Source organism: Chiloscyllium punctatum, chromosome 7 (assembly GCF_047496795.1).
Source record: "Chiloscyllium punctatum isolate Juve2018m chromosome 7, sChiPun1.3, whole genome shotgun sequence".
Lineage (NCBI taxonomy): Eukaryota > Metazoa > Chordata > Chondrichthyes > Orectolobiformes > Hemiscylliidae > Chiloscyllium > Chiloscyllium punctatum.
The window spans coordinates 101,150,639-101,171,067 of record NC_092745.1 but is presented as its reverse complement, the minus strand read 5'-3'; the positions used below and the strand labels follow the sequence as shown (position 1 = coordinate 101,171,067).

The 20,429-nt window shown below is 42.7% G+C and overlaps 1 protein-coding gene across 1 annotated transcript in view; it reads left to right on the top strand.

Moving 5' to 3' along the window:
* LOC140479360 (uncharacterized) overlaps positions 1 to 20,109 on the top strand; it is a 108,149-nt gene extending 88,040 nt beyond the window's left edge. The window contains exons 20-23 of the mRNA XM_072573270.1: positions 4,982 to 5,199; positions 7,699 to 7,821; positions 18,545 to 18,676; positions 19,864 to 20,109. Coding sequence (XP_072429371.1) covers positions 4,982 to 5,199; positions 7,699 to 7,821; positions 18,545 to 18,676; positions 19,864 to 20,109 — 719 coding nt within the window. The remainder of the gene's footprint in view (positions 1 to 4,981; positions 5,200 to 7,698; positions 7,822 to 18,544; positions 18,677 to 19,863) is intronic.
* The last annotated feature ends 320 nt before the right edge of the window (positions 20,110 to 20,429 follow it).

Here is a 20,429-nt window from a genome sequence, read left to right as displayed (position 1 = left end):
TTTAAATAAGCTCACATATACACCCAAACTGGAAAATATTCCTTAACCAAAGCAGTGCACTAAGAAGTGTCCATTTTCATCAATAAAGAAAAGCATAGGAAAGGAGCCTTGTGAGCAGAAATCCAAGACACAATAAGCCACTAATGTGACATTTTAAAAATGTCATTCAAGGAATGTGGGTGTGGCTGCCAAGACCAGCACATAATGCTGATCCCTAATTGCCCTTGAACTTACCATAAAAATAACACATAAAGGAATTCTGTTCTTAACGTGAAAATAACTCAGTACCAAAGGAAAGTGTTTATGTCTGGATGTTGCTCCGGAGTTGTGGATTGGCAGCTCAAACTCAGTTCCCCAATTTCTTATTTCCTTAGCATATGTATAGTCACAGTGCCAGACAATAGTCCTGTTTGTGGTTAAATGATGTTCTCTAAGACCACATTCAAGTTTTAATCAGCAGACGCTCCTCAGTAATGTGACTTGTTGCTTGGATTGTATCATAACTGAAACCTGGCTGGTCCAGGCGATCCCAAAGATGTTAGACAGCTGCAGGAGCCATGGTCAGACCAAAAATGGTTTCGAAGAATTCAATGGTTTCATGGGAGATCACTGCACTTCAACCTGGCTCTGAAATCAATGCTTTATGGAAGAGTGATTTCTGGTGGATGATTTTCACGCCAATCTTCCATCTAATCCTCCTGAGATTGGTCTTCATCCGTAATTCCATGTCATAGTGCATTTAACTATATAGAGTGGTGTGAGGCAAGGGGGACTGATAGTAGATTGAGGAGGTCATTGAATAAGAGTAGGCTTGGACTGGAGTAGATCTTCTCCAGTAGCTTGCCTGTTGGGTAGTTTCTCTGTACAAGGACCTGGGGGTGTGGAGTTGGGAGTTGTGGGGATGGGGATGGAGATGGGGAGGAGATAGGTGGGTGCATTGATCAAAGAGTACCTGTAATGATACACAGTGTTGAGTTGAGTTGGGTTGGTATTATGCTAGGACGCAATATTCTGCAGATGAGAACATAATGTGAAGGAAAGAGGTCCTTAAGGATTTGGTTTAGGATCTCTTAAGATGTCAGTCAGTTTATTGAGGAGGTTGCTGAAGGTTTTTTTTTACAGGTATACTGTACAGGGGATACAGGAGTTTACTGAAGAAGGAAATCAAGATGGCAAAAAAGGGGCACAAGATAACTTTGGCTGAGAAAATTATGATGAATCCAAAGAGGTTCTTTAAGTATATTAAAGGAAAAAGAATAAATAGAGAGCGAATAGGACCCCTCAAGTGGACTCGTATGTGTAGAACTGCAGCAGATGAGTGAGGTCCTCAATGAATATTTCTCCTGTGTTTACGATGGAGAAAGACATGAAGACTTGGGAATTTGGGGAAGTTAGTGGTGATACCTTGGGGATAGTCCAGATCACAGTAGAGGAGGTGTTGGATGTATTAGAATGTATGAAGATGGATACATTTCCTGGTCCTGACCAGATATATCCAAGAGGCTAGAAAAGAAATTGTGGGGGCCCTGGCTGAGACTTTTACACCATTGTTAGCCATGGGGGAGGTCCTGAGGACTGGAGAATAGCAAAAGTTGTGCCCTTATTCAAAAAGGGCTGCAAAGAAAAACCTGGGAGCTAAAGACCAGGAAGCTTAACATCAGTGATAGGTAAATTACTTGAGAAGATTCTCAGAGATAAAATGTACATGTATTTGGAAAGACAGAGTTTGATTAGGAATAATCAGCATGACTTTGTGCATGGGCGATCATGCCTCACAAATTTGATGGAATTCTTTGATGAAGTGACCAGGAAGATTGACAAGAGCAAGGCAGTAGACATGGTCTGTATTGATTTCAGTAAGGCCTTTGATAAGGTTCCACATGGTAGGCTGCTCTGAAAGGTTAGACCTCATGGAATTCAAGGGGACCTGGCAAATTGGTTACACAATTGGCTTGATGGTAGGAAGTAGAGGGTAATAGTGGAAGAATGCTTGTCGGATTGAGGTCTGTGACTCGTGGAATGCCTTAGGAGTCGGTGTTGGGCCCATTGCTGTTTGTCATTTGTGTCAATGATTTGGATGAGAATGTGCAAGGCATGATTAGTAAGTTTACAGGTGACACTAAAAAAGGAGGTTTCGTGGACAGTGAGGAAGGTTGTCAAAAATTGCAGCAGTACTTTGATCAGCTGGGAAAGTGGGCCAAGAAGTAGCAAATGGAGTTTAATATAGATAAGTGTGAGGTCTTGCATTTTGGAAAGTCAAATCAAGGTAGGAGTTTCATGGTGAATGGTAGAGCCTTAAGGAGTGTAGTAAAACAGACGGACCTTGGAGTTCAGGGCACAGTTCTCTGAAAGTGAAGTTACAGGTAGATAGGGCAGTGCAGAACACTTTTGAAACAGTGGCCTTCATCAGTGAGGGCATTGACTCTTTTTTGACTCTGATCTCTAACATCTGCAGTCCTCACTTTCTCTTACTATAGGAAGGATGTTATTAAACTGGAAAGAGTGCAGTAGAAACTTGCAAGAATGTTGCCAGGGCTCATAGGGTCTGAGTTATAGGGAGAGGTTGGACAAACTAGGACTTTTTTCTTAAGAGTGTAGGAGACTGAAGCAGGATCTTATAGAAGTGTATAAGATCATGAGAGGCATGGATAGGGTGAATACAATTGGTCTTTTTCCCACAGTTGGGGAATCAAGAACTAGAGGGCATCAGTTTAAGATTAGAGGGAAAAGAATAAAAGAGAACCTGAGGGACAACTTTTTTTTTACACAGTGGGTGGTATTCAAATGGAATGAGCTGCCAGTGGAAGTGGTTGAGGCAGGTCCATTAACAACATTTAAAAGGCATTTAGACAAATACATGAATAGGAAAGGTTTAGAAGCGTATGGGCCAAGTGCAGGTAAATGGGGTTAACATTGATGGACCTTTTGCTCGGCCTGGACCAGTTTGGGTCCATGCTGTAGGACTCTATGACTCTATGATTCCTGTTAAAGTGCTGTTCTATGTGAGTGTTCTGTCAAGGGTGATGCCTAGATAAACAGGTGGAGATCATGCTTCAGTCACTAACCATCCGGGATGATTTACAAGACCCTCACGTTGCTGTCATTACAAGGTGGAATGTGCTAGAGTCTGTTTGACTGGTGTTTGGTTGTAGGCTCCACATCTTTCAGTCATCAGTCAGCCATAACATTATGTAATGCATCTTCCAGCTCAGATGAAGTCTGAACCTGTAGTACACAGCAGATGTTTTCTGCATGGATAAACCGGGACCAGGTGGGGGGCAGTTTGTTGATGTACGAGTTGAATAAGGTTGGGGCTAAGGCAGTCTCCTGGGGTAACTCATTCATCTATTTCCTCCAGGCGCTAGTGTTGTCACCCATATGCCTCTTGACCCTGAACTGTCTGTCCTGGATTAGCAGTTCAACGGTTTCACTAACCCAGGGAGGGGAAACGCTTGATATTTTGATGAATATGTCCATATGTCAGACTATAGTAAATGGTAGGAAGGTCACAGCAAATCATCCTGTTTTGAGATTCCTTTGAAATATATTTTCAATGAAAGTGAGAAATGTGACGACTTGCTCACATACACTTCTTCCTTGTTAAAAGCCTGCCTAGTCTGTACTCAGGATGTTTTGCCACTTCTGCCTTAATGTGCTGTAGGACCAATCATTCTACTACTTTGAAGCACACTGATAACAAGGATATTGGCTAGGAAGTTTTATGGTAATTTTGAATCTTTGCTGTTGTATCTAATAAGCTCCGATGATGAATGTTAAATATCTAGTGACTGAAGGTAATAGGGTAACAAGGTGTCTGTATATATTAGTTAATTATACATAAATGCATCAAAGGTGTCTTGCGGTGCAGTGGTAGTGTTCCTAGTTCTGAGTATGGAGGCCTGGGTTCAAGCCTCACCTGCTCTAGATCTGTATAATAACATGTCTGAGCAGGTCAGTTAGAAAAACATCTACTTGGACACATCATTGGGGGTTCTTGTGACACTGATAGTGCCCCTAACTTTGATTGAGAAACCCTACTTTAACACCCATCTGTTCCAGAGGACCATCATAACATCACTGAACAGGATGATTAGAAAATATCAGAATTCAAAGTCAGACCAGCTCTTACTAACCTCTGAAAACAAAGACTCGGGAATATTTAATCACATCTGTCATCTTCAAGAAAAAACCCTACTTAGATACATCATTGGGGCTCTTACGGTGCAGTGGTCGTATCCCTATGTCTGAGCCAGGAAGCCTGGGTTCATGTCCCCCCGTTCCAAGGATGTGTCATTACACATCTGAACAAGATGATTAGAATATCTACTAAAATATGTTGTGAGGTCTGTTGTGGTGCACTGGTAGTGTCTTTAACTCTGAACCAAGAGACCTGAGTTTGAGTTCCACCCTCTTTAGAAGTGTGTCATAATAATTCAGAACAGGTTTTCTTTAGAAATCTATATCAACATCTCTGTTTCAGATAGACTGCAAGCAGCACAGTCTTGTGGCAGATTTGTGGACCAAAAGGTTCAAGTTTAAAACTGTGTTAAACAATCAGTTGTCTCCACCAGAGTGTTCTAGTTCAGGTGCATTCTTACAAATAGATTTGGATCTCCTTTAAAATTTGCCTGACTCTGAATGGCTGATGACATGAGACATGCATAGGATTTTGACAGTCTTCTCTCAGATAACTTCTGTATATGTTTAGGCCAACTGGGAGTGAAGTCATGAGCTAAGGTGCTTTAGAAATTCAGTGGATATGTCATAACTGGCAGCAGTGCCCAGCAGTGCCTTAGTGTACTTTGTCCAACTCCAGGACATTGAAGTGTTCAAACTTGCCCTTGTATAGCCTGTGGAAGGATTCTCAGAAAAATAATAATGACTTGATAAATACTATTAATAAATAACAGAGGTTTAAATGATGCTGGGGAAGGTGAAGCAGACTGACTTGCACATTATGTATTCCAATACTTGCTTTTAGGTGCTAATGACTTGCATGAGAAGTTTATACCGGAAAATCAACTGAAAAGGGAGACATGCAGAACACTTTCCATCATATCACTTAATGGCTTCACAGTGGCATCAAAGACGTCTTTACCATTCAAGTCAGACAACATTTATGGCCCTCAAAACCTTCAACTGCACAGAAAAGACAGGAAGAGAAATTCTACTCTTCATTCACTCAGCAAGCAAAATGAGGTGAAATTAACTCAATCTCTAAAATTATTTTAAGGAACATTACATCACCATAGTAATTCTTTGTGAATCACTGACAATACAATTTTATCTCCAATAATCCATCAGTTAAACATTTTGAAAATAATTATTGCATCATTGATTAATCTGATCATCCACCAGTAGCCACCATTTTGAATATCAGAAGAACTGAGCAACACAGCCTCACCTTTTTCTCAGGGTACGTGAGGGCAGAAAGGGCAAAATAGAATAAATATTGAACAATAGTATAATTGGAGCTACCTTGTAGATGTTAAGACATGAGACAATTATTCAGTGTCTGGACACTTTAGACAATTTTGGCTTGCTTCCTCAGAGCAGTGTTACTGGAAGTGTCTGTGCTGTTTTTAAAGATCAAAACTTCAACATTTTTTTTACATTGATATTTTGCTGTGCAATGATGCAATGATTCACATTAACTCTAGGTCAACTACATTTTAAACATTCATTAAACCACAAATAATAATTACTGTGTTCAAGAATCAATAGGTGAATTGTTATAATTGGTACATTATTTCTATGTAGCCACTAGCTGGTCATTTCAAACATCTGAGAAGCATATTTTTGTTTCAACAAAAGATAGGAAAAAAAGGTCTAAATACGAGTTGTGAAATGAAATGAGTAAATGCAAGGTACAACTTGGTTTTTAAAAAAGCAATAATTAGAATGCCAATAGGTATGGTGCTGTGGAGGAGGAGAAGGATTTAGAGATACAGTTGGAAAATCTGTTTTTTTTTAAGAACAACTACAGTATTTCTAGTTTTTTTTATGTTTAGATTTAGAATTCCAACTGTGTTGAAACAGACCCTTCGGCCCAGCAAGTCCATACCGATCCACTGAAGAGTAACCCACCCAGACCTATTACCCTACCCTATTATCTTATATTTACCCCTGACTAATACACCTAACCTATGCATCCTTGAACACTATGGGCAATTTAGCATGGCCAAATCACCTAAACTTTATCCTGAGAGGTACACATATGAATGCCAAGAAGGATTGTTGAATCTACACAAAGCCTTAATTATATACTTCAATATACTGTGCTCATTATTGCACTCCACTTTAAGACAGTTATTAGCGCTTTCGGAAAGGTTAATTGGATATTGGTTGGAGAAAATAAATGTACAAAAAGACTGGTTGCTCAACTTTGGTTGAGCAGATATTATGTGACAATGCACTTACTAATCATAAACATAGATATGAGATAATTAGAATGCTTGTGGAACCATTGCCAGGTTCTTAGTTCAAGACTGTAGGAAGTGACTTTGCTGGTAACTTGTTCTCATTCCTTTCTATGGGTGGTCCTTGACCCCCATGATGCCACAGAATGATAACAACTTTATTCCACCAAGAACATCCATAAGAACATAGGACTCTGGAGCAAGAGTACATCCATGTGGCTTTTCAAGACTGTTTAACTGTTCATCAAAATCATGTTTGATTGGTTGTGGTATTAGCTTAATTTGCCTGTCTTCACCTTGACGCATACTCTCTTGCCCATCAACATTTTTTTTTAACTTAGCCTTGAATAAATCTAAAGACGCAGCCTCCACTGCCTTCTAGTGAAGAGAATTCCACATTCTAATGACCCTCTGACAGGAAACAAAAATCATCTCTGACTTTAATAGGCGATCTCTTATTCTTAAACAATGTTCCCATCCATCACCCTGCATATCTTCCCTACCCTCCCATTCAAAATTCCATAATTGAAATGCTGTCATTGGTATTCATTGCATCTTTCCTATAAGAGGGAGCACCTGTCTTTTAGAAGAGCTGGCTAAATGCACCACATGGTTCTCTGCACAATGCTGAGCACAAAGGCAGACAACAGCGCAAAAGAAAAGAAAGCAATGTAGGGCATGCTTGGCCAGATGCTACAATCATGCAGATGTGGTGGCTGCATAAAACTTATGTCAACCCACCTAATTCAGAACAGGATTTAAACAGTTACACAGTCGCATCTCCTGCACCCAAGAGCTAAAGCATATGAGTTTCTAGTCTGTTTTGTTCTTTACTGTAAATTAGGCCTAAATAAATATAAATTATAACAAAATTTGTGATTCTGCCACTCATGACATTAACAAAAGCCATAAGTGGATTGGGCTTTCATTCTTATTTACATCTTTCAGATGATCTGTTATACCAAGGTCCTCTCTGTTCATGGAGATGAATATCAACAATGCCATGACACTGTAATGAAGATCATCAGTGGCCTAGCCAACATTTACTCTCAGCTAACTTCAATGGAACAAATTATCTGGACAATGATTTCATTGCTGTTTATAGGATTTTGGCTGCATACAAATTTCTGTATTTCCTTCATTACAATAATAATTACATTTCAAAAAATAATTAATTGGTTGCTTTGACTAGTCCTGAAGCTATGATATGTGATAGATAGATGCAAATCTATATTTTATTTTAATTTCATTGACCTCTACTTTCTTGTCTATTTCCCAGATGTTGTTTAGAAGATTAGAAAAGCCTTGTCTTTGTCAGAAGAGAATTGCTTTGGCTTATCTTAAAATGGATCCACTGCAGCTCAATGAAAGAAGTTTGGAATCCTCCAAAAGACACTTTTTAGTATTGGGTGAACAACCTGCAATGAACATAATTAAGTTTAATTCAATCTAATTTTCTGTTGTATTTAATTATTTGCATTTCAATTTATGTTTCCTTCTGTTCAGTGAATAACTTCTTTTCAATTATATATTCTTCACTGAGAATTTTACACTACATAGAACCTTGTTGTTTTAGCATGTTATCTAAAAATGTAAAGTATATTTCTCTTTTGATTATTAGTCAGAGTCATGATGAGGATTTCATCAAAACGTTCCTGTGTGACTTACATTTCGCTGGTATTTGTTTGTATATTGTCAAAGCAAAATGAAATCACCAAGAATTTACAGAAACATTACAATTGTGTTCAGCATAAATAATGTTTGTGAAATATATTCATTTACATTATTAAACACCATTACACCACAGAACTGGTAAAGGTAGTTATCCTAATCAACTTGTTCAGATGTGACACTTGGGCTTAAGCCTAGATTTTCTGAAGGAGAGATGAGGATAAAGGTCATATTCACGCTTGTTTTCATATTTGCCTCTACACTAATCTGGATGAAGTTGGGTTAAGCAAAAGGCTAATAGTTTATTAACAGTGATAATGCTAATAATTTGGACAACCTTGAAGGTTCATTCTCCCACCTCCCTAAAGTTTGACATTTACATTTTTATCTACAAACTGTTGAAGACAAAGGCAAAATACTGCATTTTCTTGAAATAAGAAACGAAAACAGAAATTACTAGAAATAATCAATCTCTATTTTCAGAAAGTATTTGTGAAGAGGGAAATAAAGGATAGAATCTTCTGAATATAGTCCTTGCTTGAACAGCAGAACTGTATGCAGTTCAAGGTTTTCGGTGGATTGGCCATGCTAAATTGCCCACAGTGTCCAGCTATGTCCAGGCTAGGTGGATTAGCTACGGGAAATGCAGGGTTGCAGGGAGAGGGTAGGGTGGTTGCCCTGGATAGGATGCTCAGAGGGATGCAATGGGTTGGATAGGCTGAATGGCTTGCTTTCACACTGTAGGGATTCTGTGATTCTATGAAAGCAATTCACTCCCAGAGTCAAGGCATAAGCATTTCACCACAAGATTTCCCTGCCAGTTTGGAAGGGTGGATGGGATGATGCACTGAAGCTGTCAAAAGAATGATTTCTAATTAAATAGATCATGACATGAGTTAGAAAGGCTTAACATCATTGAGATTCTTGAGGTTGCAGCAACCACAGTAATGGAAAAAACAAGCAGGAAGGCAGTGCCCTGGGTCTCTCAGTATCATTGAATGGCTCTAGTACAGCGAGTATTCCTAACTGTATTAACAATGGGAGCAAAATTACCATGTTTCAAGCTGAGCAAGCCTGAAAGGAATAGATAAGGAAGTGTGGGCGGCACGGTGGCACAGTGGTTAGCACTGCTGCCTCACAGCACCAAAGACCTGGGTTCAATTCCCGCCTCAGGCGACTGACTGTGTGGAGTTTGCACATTCTCCCCGTGTCTGCGTGGGTTTCCTCCGGCTGCTCCGGTTTCCTCCCACAGTCCAAAAACGTGCAGGTTAGGTGAATTGGCCATGCTAAATTGCCCATAGTGTTAGGTGCAGGGTAAATGTGTGGGTGGGTGAGCTTCGGTGGGTCGGTGTGGACTTGTTGGCCCGAAGGGCCTGTTTCCATGCTGTAAGTAATCTAATCAATGCACCAAGCGACCCACAAGAAGTGACATCCACAGGTGACCAGCTCTTCATTAGTCTTCCCAGACTTCTCCAGCTCCAGGAATTCTCAGGTATCATAGCTTGCAGCTACACTCATCTCTCTCTCTCTCTCTTCAGGAGCAGCATATCCCCAACTGACTTACTCTTAGCCTTCACATTCGCTCGGCAATCCTCTTCCTTTTCCAGCATGATGTCTCCACCAAATATAACTTCCCTTACTCTCAACTTTCAGCACACTGAAGGGTTTGTACTCCCCATGACACCTTGGATTAATCCTCAAACACTCCCTCCCATTTCCATGACACCTTGTCATGCAAGCATGAGAGATGCAGCACCTGATCTTTTACCTCCTGCTATCTTACCACCCAGGTCTGCAAGCACATCAAGGTATTGTAGTTTTTAAAATTTAGCACATTGTGGAGAAAAACACAGATGTGGAGATATTTCACAATCTCTCATGTTTCAATTTGCATATGTAACTCCAAGTTTTTGGACAGTTTTCATTTTAATTCACCGCACGACTTTCTCAAGAACCTTTTGTCCTACACCGTTCTAGAGAAGGTCATTATAAGCTGAGGAAACAACATCTCACATTTGCATCAAACTTCCAGACTCAGCAGAGTTCAGCAACTTTTCTAATAACCACTGCCCACATTTCTAAGATAATCCCAATTGTTGAATTTGGATATGCTTTAGCAATTTATACCTCCTCTGAACATGTCAGATGCTCAGTGCTGTGTCCAATGTTCTTTATGATGCATACTAACGATTTGGATATAAATGATGAAGAAGTTTGTAGATGATAGAAAAGTTGGCTGAATGATGAATCGTGAGGTGGATAGCTATAGTTTGACTGGGTGACCCTTTCTCAGTGTGCAGACATGATGGGTCAAGTGGCCATTTTCTATGCAGTAAATATACCATGATTCTTTCACTTGATTGTTTTCTTGTGCTAATGCCATCATCTCTTGTCCAGCACTGTAATCTATTTTGTTATTTGACCTCACATGCCTTTCACCTTATTGCAGATTTTCACTTTTGTACTTAACTATTCCAGCAGGTGTCAGTTTAGCTCAGTTTGTTGGATAACTGGTTTGTAATGCAGATTTGATGCTAATAGTGTGTGTTCAATTCCTGTACTGGCTAAGTTTACCAAGGGGATTGATTTTCTTTTTCTCAAACTTTCCCTCATCTGAGGTATAACCGCTAGTAGCAGCCATCTTCCTGTATTGAGAGAGAAGCAGCTCTATTGTCTGGTGAGACTATGGTTACTTTACTCCAACAATTTCCTACTTGTGAACTCACTTAAAATGTTTGCAACTCACCCTCCTCTACTTCTATTTTGTTCCTTACTCCGCAGATACCTTTTGACTTGAGTATTTCCAACTTATTGTTTATTTTTAATTACTGAAGAGTCAGCCTAGAAAGAGCAAAAAAAAGTACTTTCTAGGTATTGAAGATATATCTTAGTCACATATTGCTTACTTTTGGAGTTCACTTAATCCTCAGAACCCTGAGAATCAGTGGATTAAAATCTTTAATATTTCTACTTTAAAGAGACTCTAAGTTGCTGCTCTCTGTGTCCTGCTCATTTGTGTCTTGTGTTGTAATAAGAGACTTTGCATCAGGTTAGCTTTCATTTCCACCAGGTGTTTATGGTTCTCATATACATTTTTACTATGAATGTTATTCCTGTATTTTCTGGTCTATAAATGCTAAAATAAATCTGAAATGATCCGCTGAGGGTGAGAGAAGGCTCACAGCTGACAGCCATTCTGCCAGACATCTCTCTCTCCCCGGATCTCCGGTTTCTTTGTACAATAAACTCTGTCGTTGAATTCCGATTCAAGAAAGCTGCAATTAACAACTTGAAACTATTAAGCAAATGAAAGAAAGAAGCATCTCATCTGTTAACAATTGGAAAACTAAAGGAAATCTAACATGAGGGTCACTGATTGAACTCACGTGACCATATTCCCAACATTTCTGCATATACAGCCTTATATTAATTGCAAAGAGTTCCACCTTTAAAGATCCAATTTATCTACAATTATAGAATAATGCACATAAACAAACCTTATCCACGAACCTGGCTTATCAATCCTTCGAGCCTGTTTCTATTCTGTTTCAAATTATGAGCTGTTTTTGTCTGAAAATAGAACACAGTTTCTTTTGAAGGTGTATTGGTGGTAGCACATTTAGTGACAGTATAGGATTATCATAGAAATATGAGTATGAATGCTGCAATGTGAGACTGTATATATTAGTGACATTGAGAGTGTCCAAAATGGCAAGTATATTTTGCATTGCAGGGAATGATGCTGCAATCTGATGTGTAGTGAAGTGGAGTTGACACGGGACATGCTGACACAGGGCACAGAGACACACAAGGGCCGCTGAGCCATAAGCTGGTCACTTAGCACACAAGATGGCCGCTGAGCCCTTACATAGAAAGGTACAGTGAAGCATACACAGATACTGCCTGAGACCAACAGGATACCTGCACAATAGATACAGAAGAGATAATTAGTTTAAGGTGGGTCGGGGAGGGAATACGCCTACTGAAGTGTCTGAGTCCAGCCACCACCTTCAATAGATATGTTAACTACCTGAAACTGCTTGAATACAAGTGTTACCTTAGATTTGCAGTAAAGGAAAATGTTCTTCCTTCTCAGGAAGAACGATCATGACCAATTACTGCAGCGAGGGACTTCTGTGTAGCTGCTGAAACTGACAATGACTCTAACATTCCTCTGAAACTGACAATTACTCTGTAGTGTTTTCTGTAAACAAACCATGTTGCACAAGAAAGACTCAATATCTGGACCATTATACCATGAAATGTATAAAATATTGTGCCATGTGCTCTGAGGGTCAGAGAAGGCTGGCAGCTGACACCCGTGCTGCTGGACATCTCTTTCTCCCCGGAGCTCTTTGTGCAGTAAACTCTGTTGTTGAATTTCAATTCTGACTCTGAGACTGGTGATTTTCCCCACAACAATCGATTTAGTCAGCAGGATCTCTTATTCCTGGTGCTCTGGTCAAAGGCCATGATTGGGGAGCCAGGGTAAGAATCTGCAAATGGGAAGAATCAAACTGGCCCAAAGACATAATTTAAAAGGGCATACCATTGTAAAGTGTAACTTGTGCGATAGTATTGGGTTAAGTATAAGTGCGTGCCTGTGGAGTGTAAGTGGGAAAGTGTACTAACTGGTGTGATAACTAGCTGCTTGTGCTGAAACGACCAGAGGACAAGGCAGTGCCAGCCTCAAAAACCCTGACAAAACAGGTTGTTAAGAGGGGTAACCCCCCTCACCGCGATGGTTGAGAATTGAAGTGGGAATTGAGGTGCCTAGGGCACTAGGAGTTGTGAAGCACAAGTGGCAAAGTCAGTTAATGTTGGACTCTGTCGGGGTGAACAACACAGAGTCTAGTTAGAGCCTGGTTAAAGGTTGGGTGCTGTCTGTTATTGTGTTTTAAATTGAAGCGGTGAGGAAAAGGAGCTGATCACTCTGACCAAGAGCCAAACTCCAGTGAAGCAGCATGTTGCCAAGGTGGGAAGCGTGGACACTGTAACCATGATACTCTGTCAGTCTGTAATAGAATGACAGAGCTTAAATAGTGGCAGTGGCCAGGAGAGTAAAAGGTCTGTCCAGTAGAGAGCACACTGGGCTAGAGGTAAGTTCTGGGCTTATTGGGCAGTGTTGGAACAGTAGAGGTGGCCAGGAGAGCAGAGGAATCCCGGGAGAGAGCACACCCTATTGAGCCAACGTTCCCAGCCGACCGATAGGTACTAACTAGTGGTGCTGGCCGGGAGGGTAGAGAAGTCCCACCGGTAGAGAGCATACTTTGCTAGGAGACTGCTACGCCGTACGGTGTTGGGACAGTATTAGTGGCCAGGGGGTAGAGAAGTTCCACTGGTTAAGGGCACTTTACTATTGGTGGTATCTGGGGGGTACACAATCTGTGAGATGGCAGATCAAGATTTTAAAGGGGATACTGCAGGTTGCCTTATTGAGAAATACAAGACTAGCACTGACAGAACAGATGAAGAAAGGTGGCTGGAATCCATCCGAGACATTAGTACAGCAGGGAAATTAGATTGACAAAGAAAAACAAAATAAAACTAAAAAGATAGGGGTAATATTAGTACCAATTAGCAGGCCTAATTGAACAAGTAGGTGCCTCCACTAGCAGGTGGAGAAAAGACTAAGAACGAATTAAGGAACTCGAGGATAGGATAAAGGAGCTAGAGCAAAGATTAGAAAAAGAACAGGAGGAAAGGGAGACTGATTCTCTCCCCTCCTATGAAACTGTACAATAGGCACCAACTGCTCCCTCAGCAGAGCAGGAGGTGCAAGAATATAATCTAGCGCCAGTCACTAGAAGGGGGACAGAATTGCAGCCAAAAGCAAACAATAAACCCTTTTCCCCGGGGGAAAGGCAACAGATCATGGCTTCCCTGGGCAAATTACAGCCAGAAGTGCAAACACGAGGTTCTGGTAAAAGTTGGACAGTACATGAGTAGGGCACTGACTGACATTTGAGGGATATACACCAGCTAGTCCAGACAGCGTGCCCAACGGACAAATGGAGACAGGTGGATGGTGGACCCGAAGCCACAACAGCCTGACACTATACGGGTGGACGGTGGACACGTGCCCGTTGCCCTCACAGCTGAGATAGATGCTCAGTAGGCTCCCTTCGTCCATTTTAAAGAAGAGATCCAGCAGATATTAGGAAATGCTCCCACGAACTGAAGCAAAATCACGACCACTAAACAGCTTAAAGGGGAAGGAGCCTCTGAGTATGGGGAACGATTATTTAGGGTATACCAGGAGTGCTCAGGACAAGCAAACCCAGATTGTGAGGGCCGGGCATTCATTTAGGCTTTTAGAGACAGGCCCTCTAGTGCCCATCAATCCATCCTGAAAATGGGAGTGATAATGTCCCAAAATTATGACAACCTGGTAGAGCAGGCTAGCGGGGTGCAGGAGGCAGAAGCTCCCGCAATAAAAATAAAACTCAACAGAACAGCCTACCGGAACAGAGGTGAAGGCAGAACCAATATATCCTGCCACAACTGTGGCCGACGGGGACACTTTGCCAGAGACTGTTGGGCCCCACAGGCAGAGAATAGGACAAGGAACAGTGTAAAGTATACTGCAGCCGCTGCAATAGAGCATGGCATACAAAGGCAGGGTGCTGGGAAAAGCATGAGGAACCCTCAAACAACACCCAGAACACAGCGGAACCGCAGGACTCCAGAGGCCAGCAGAGCTGACAACCAGCTATCCCCATTCGTAAGAGTAAGGGAGCGGGGAGAATTTATATGCCCGCAGTAGCTGGAGGTAGAAAGTGTGAGATGTTGGTAGGCACAGGAGCAGCTGTATCTATCACCAACTTACCTTTACCCCACACAAATAAAATGATCCACCTTATCGGGTAGGAGGGGATGAGACACCCACTTACTTAAGCAAGACTACCCTCGTGGAAATGAATAACATATATATCCCTATATATTTTATGAGTGCCAAAATAATGAAGGCACCATAATGGGTAATGATCTCATGAAGGAATACAAAGTCTTGATTGACTGTGCAAAAGGAAAATTGATCTGGCCAAAACAGGACGGTGGAAAGACAGAGATTGGGAAATTTGCAAGTCACCTCAAGGCTATTAAAGTAGTTACAGCCATCAGTAGGGACTGGAACCTCAAAAAAGGGGGATTCAGAGCCATCTGCGCCTCCATCCCCGAGGCATGGGCAAAGACAAAGTTGGACACAGATTTACCCTATAACAGATAGACCCTATAACGATGCCTGGACGGGAGCATAAGCCCAACTGGCAGTACCCAATCAAGCCTGAAGCAGAGAAAGCAGTCATGGAGATAGTTAAAGACTAGTAAAATAGGGAATCCTGAAAGAAACCACAAGAACAACCAGTTTCCCAACAGGCCCAGTATAAAGCCTAATGAGAGCTACAGACTCACCATTGACTATATGGGGCTAAACAAGGTCACCCCCAAATTGCAACCCATTGTAGCAGACCCCTCCATAATTCTCAACGGATTGACCCCTGAACACAAGATTTTCACAGTATTAGACATAGACAACAGATTCTGGTCCATCCCACTACATCCTGGATCCCAGAAAAAATGCGCCTTCACAGTAAGGGACAGGCAGTACATGTGGACTCGCCTGCCACAGAGGCTCCACAACAGCCCCACTATTTTTCACTGAGTGATGAGCGACATACTCAACAAAATATTTACCAGAAGGAAGCACTGCCCTACAGTACAGGGACAATATCCTGATTGCTTCAGAATCCGAATCAGGACACCAGGAAGCTTTATACCTCATGTTGCATGAGCTGACAGCCACAGGGTTAAAAGTCAGCCCTACAAAAGCACAAACTGGACAATCACCAGTCCTATACCTGGGACAACTTATATCTCAGGGACTCAAGGAAATGACAAGCGACCGAAAGAAAGCAATTCAGTGAATGTCACGACCTGTTATTGTAAGGGAAGTCAGAAAGGTCTTGGGGCTATTTAATTATAACTAGAGCTTTATACCAGAGTTTGTAAAATTGGCTGAACCAATTCAAAAACTAATCAAAAAGGGCAAACCCACCTTGGAACCTGTGACCTGGACTCCAGAACAGGAAGAGGCTTACAGTGAGCTAAAAACTCGGTTACTATCGGCCCTCAGGCTAGGCTGCCAGATCCCTGTAAAGACTTCCACATACATTGTAATAATGAGGGAGGATTTTACTCCGCAGTGGTCACACAGGAGCACGGTGGCAGGAGAAGACCCGTGGGATATAACTCTACCACGGAAGGGTCAGTAGTCACCGGGCTGCCCAGATGCATAGTGGCCTTAGACTGTGCTGCTTGGGCCGTGAGGGTCAGTAATGGCAGGGAATGTCACCCTCCACACCAAACACACTCTAGTAGAAATGTTAAACACCGGGAAGCTGAGGGCCGTCTCCAATATGAGATGGGCAAAGTGGGAGACAGTTCTCCTCCCACCAAGTCAGTCCGTGGTAATAGTTAGGGATATGGGAGAAAATCCAGCCGAGGGAATTCTGGACACAGGGGAACCACACAATTGCGGAGATATAGATGGGGATGAAGATAGGTGTAGGGTAAAGAATATCCCCCTAGACACAGCCAAGGAGACCTTCTTCATGGATGGGTCACGGAAATATATAGCGGGGTCACCCCGCTGTGATAAACAATAAACTAGAGACCATTATGTCAGGAAGGATTGACGGAGGTCAGTCCGCACAAGTAGCAGAGATAGTAGCGCTAACTAAAGCATTTGAACTGTCAAAGGGGAGAATTGTGAACATTTATACAGACAGCCAACTTCAGAGTTGGACAAGACTATATGGTTACATGGGGATAAGAGAGTTCACCACTGCTGGAGGAACCCCCATCAAACATCAGTTAAGAATCCAAGCACTGCTGAGCGCCAGTGAACAGCCAAAAGAGGCTGCAGTAATAAAAATCAAAACACACCAAAAGTAGCCAGGGAAAGATAGTCCAGGCTGGCTGAAATTTAAAGGGAACCAAGCCGCAGACCAAGCAGTCCAGCAAGCCTTAGAGCAGGAAACTGTTGATGAGGTTCCAATAGCAACAATTGAACTAGCGGAAGATGCCATTCACACACAGCAGTTACAGGAGGACACCCCATAGGAAGACAGAGAGAGTAGGAAATACAGGGAACACTTAAAGGGGAGGACAGTGTCTGAAGGCAAACAGACAAGGTGGTAGCACCAGTGTGCTTACAAAACACCTTGCTTGAGCTGCACCACGGGCTCTCACATACAGGCAGGGAAGCTATGATAGCAAGTCTAGGGAGAGTGTGGTGGTGGAAGAGAATGGGAAGAGATATAGTCAAATACTGCTGCAGATGTGTGATTTGCAGACAGCACAACCCAGACAGACCCATAAAAATTAGGATGGGACCCCAGCCAAGGCCATGGGGATCCTAGGAACACCTCCAAATGGAATTCAAAGGGCCACTATCACCTTCCTGTGGGAAAACGTATTGCCTGGTCATCACAGACCAGTTCACCTGGTGGGTAGAGGTATTCCCCACCAAGAACTGTAATCGCTACCACTGTACTGGATAAGTGGTGCTGGAAGAGCACAGCAGTTCAGGCAGCATCCAACGAGCAGCGAAATCGACGTTTCGGATGAAGGGCTTTTGCCCGAAACGTCGATTTCGCTGCTCGTTGGATGCTGCCTGAACTGCTGTGCTCTTCCAGCACTACTAATCCAGTATTTGCTTTCCAGCATCTGCAGTCATTGTTTTTACCTCATCGCTACCACTGTAGCCAGGATTTTAGCAGAGGAGGTAACCCCAAGGTGGGGGTATCCCTATAGACATTGCACAGGCAAATGTATGGAAACAGTATGCCAGCTACTTGGGATAAAACAAAACTTTCATATCCCCTATCACCCCCAGAGCTCAGGGATGGTTGAGAGAATGAACAGAACCCTTAAAAGTTCTTTAGCCAAGGTCATACAGACATCAGGGAGGACATAGGTGAAGTGCTGCCAGCCATATTAATAAAATTAAGAGCCATCACGAATCAGGCAATCGATCTAACACCCGACAAATTAATAATTGGGAGAGAAACGCAATTACCAGAGACCATTATAACAAGTGGGACCGATGTAGGAGCACTAAAAGATAAAATTTGGAGAGATCGAGTGGAATTAAGCACCCACCTAAAAGGGATATGTAAATTGGTAACTGAGAGACAAGAGCAAAAGGACAAAGCAGGGGAATTCGAAACCTTCCCTGATGTCCCAGCAGCTGGGAACCATGGGCTCGTGTGAACTCTGCCTGACAAACCAGGCTTTGCCCCAAAATGGAATGGGCCGTACGAAGTTATAATCAGTGGTGAACACCTGCGCCTATATAGACATTAGGGGAAAAGGCCCGTGGAAGTACTGCACCCAACTCAAACCGTATAAGGACTCCTATGAACAAACTAATATGATTGACCATCCCCCAGGCACAGACAGGAACTGTGAGCAAGACAGTGACCAAGGGGAGAGCACCGATACCACAACCGAGCAAAGCACCCAGAGACAGGGATAAAACTGCTGACAAGACACAGAAAACACCTACTGTTGCTGACTTCCGGGTACCATTGTAAAAAAAAGGGACACTGACTATTAACCTCATTTAACTTTAATCATGTACATACTCGAGTACATACTACTGTTTCTAAACATTGTGATAGCCGAAAGCCTGTCGGGATTTAAGGATAACCTATTTTACAAAACCCACTTAAATTTACATGGGAACCAAACGGAGTGTTACCCACTGGTGTGATCGGTCGAATCCCTATTTGTGGCCACCCCTGTGTGGACCCCTTGTCATTTATACACAATACATACCTTGGGCGCGCCATGGAAGGGACAGCTAGGAAAATACAAAAGGGGACCCCAGGGTAGGTGTGTGAAATTGGTCAAGCCAACAGGCCCATGGGGTCGGGCGCCCCAACAGAGGGAGGGAAAGACCTATTTCAACATCACTGATTACCCACTCTGTTTCACGGGGCAGGGATGGGGATGTGTTTATGCCCTGGTATCCAGAAACAGTTCATGCGTGCAGACATAATATACTCCCCGGCACTGTAAGATCTCCCGGGGACAATTTACCTGCACCTGCAGTGAGCAGGCATGCTTGTACATGACCGCGGGAAGGCAGTTTATATGCAGACAGTGCAATGGCACTCATGTCAGCTCTGCCACACGGACATACCCGTTGGGGGGGAACAAACAGGGAGTCAGAGGTGCGATGGGTAGAAAAACAGGCCCAGGAACAGGACACTGTATGTTATCGGGCAGCAAAGGGGTTCATTTGCTTATTTAAGGGGATTTATGTTACTGACACACCAAATCTCCCGAACCATTTCACAGTAGGAATGATAGGACCCCTCACTATACGATGCCCCAGTGGGCGACATGTTCGGAGAAGGATAGTGACCCGCTCCAACAGCCAGGATTCTGCGCCAACTGGCAGATCCCACCATGCTGGGATCATCTTTGCGGTTTGGGTTTTTGGGATTTCTATCTTTCGGAGGGGGCAGCAGGGGTTGTCTGTGCTAAAAACTGAAACTATATTGTGTGTGGATTAACAATCTTAGGGAACGATACATCAAAGGCTTTGAAAGCAATCAACGGTGAATTGTCTGAACTCAGACATTATGCACAGAGGACATGAAACACAGTGGATTATCGGTTAGCCCAGCAAGGGGGAGTATGTACAATCATCGGTGACAAGTGTATAACCCCTGTCATTGTTGATTCTTACAATATTACACAGGAGATCAAAAACATTCAGGACCAGCTAGATGACATCAGACAAGGAGCCACAGGAGGAGAGAGCCGGCTAGGATGGCTGATAGGCAAATCCTATTTGGCACATGGGATTGTGCTCCTTATTTCACTCACACTGGTATTCTGCCTAGGCCTCGGCTGTGTAAAGCTTTGCTGTAAGGTGCTACTGATGCAGTCTGTGCCAGGAGCAGTGTCACCACAGAAGAGCCCCAAAGAAGCTCGCACTCCTTGAACCCCTCAGGATGGGAGACCTTAGAAAAGGCTTCCCTCTATATGTGAGTTGGGTGGTCTGCGGGAGATCTCCAAAGTCACCTCCTTGACCACAAAGTGGGGAGTGAAGTGGAAGTTGACATGGGGCATGCTGTCATGGGGTACACAGACACAAGATGGCTGCTGAGTTATTACATAGAAAGGTACAGTGAAGCATACACAGATACTGCCTGAGTCCAAGAGGATCCTAGCACAAAATTTACACATAACAGAGATAATTAGTTTAAGGTGGGTGGGGGAGAGAATACACACCAGTAATATCTACTGCCCAAAGTGTCTGAG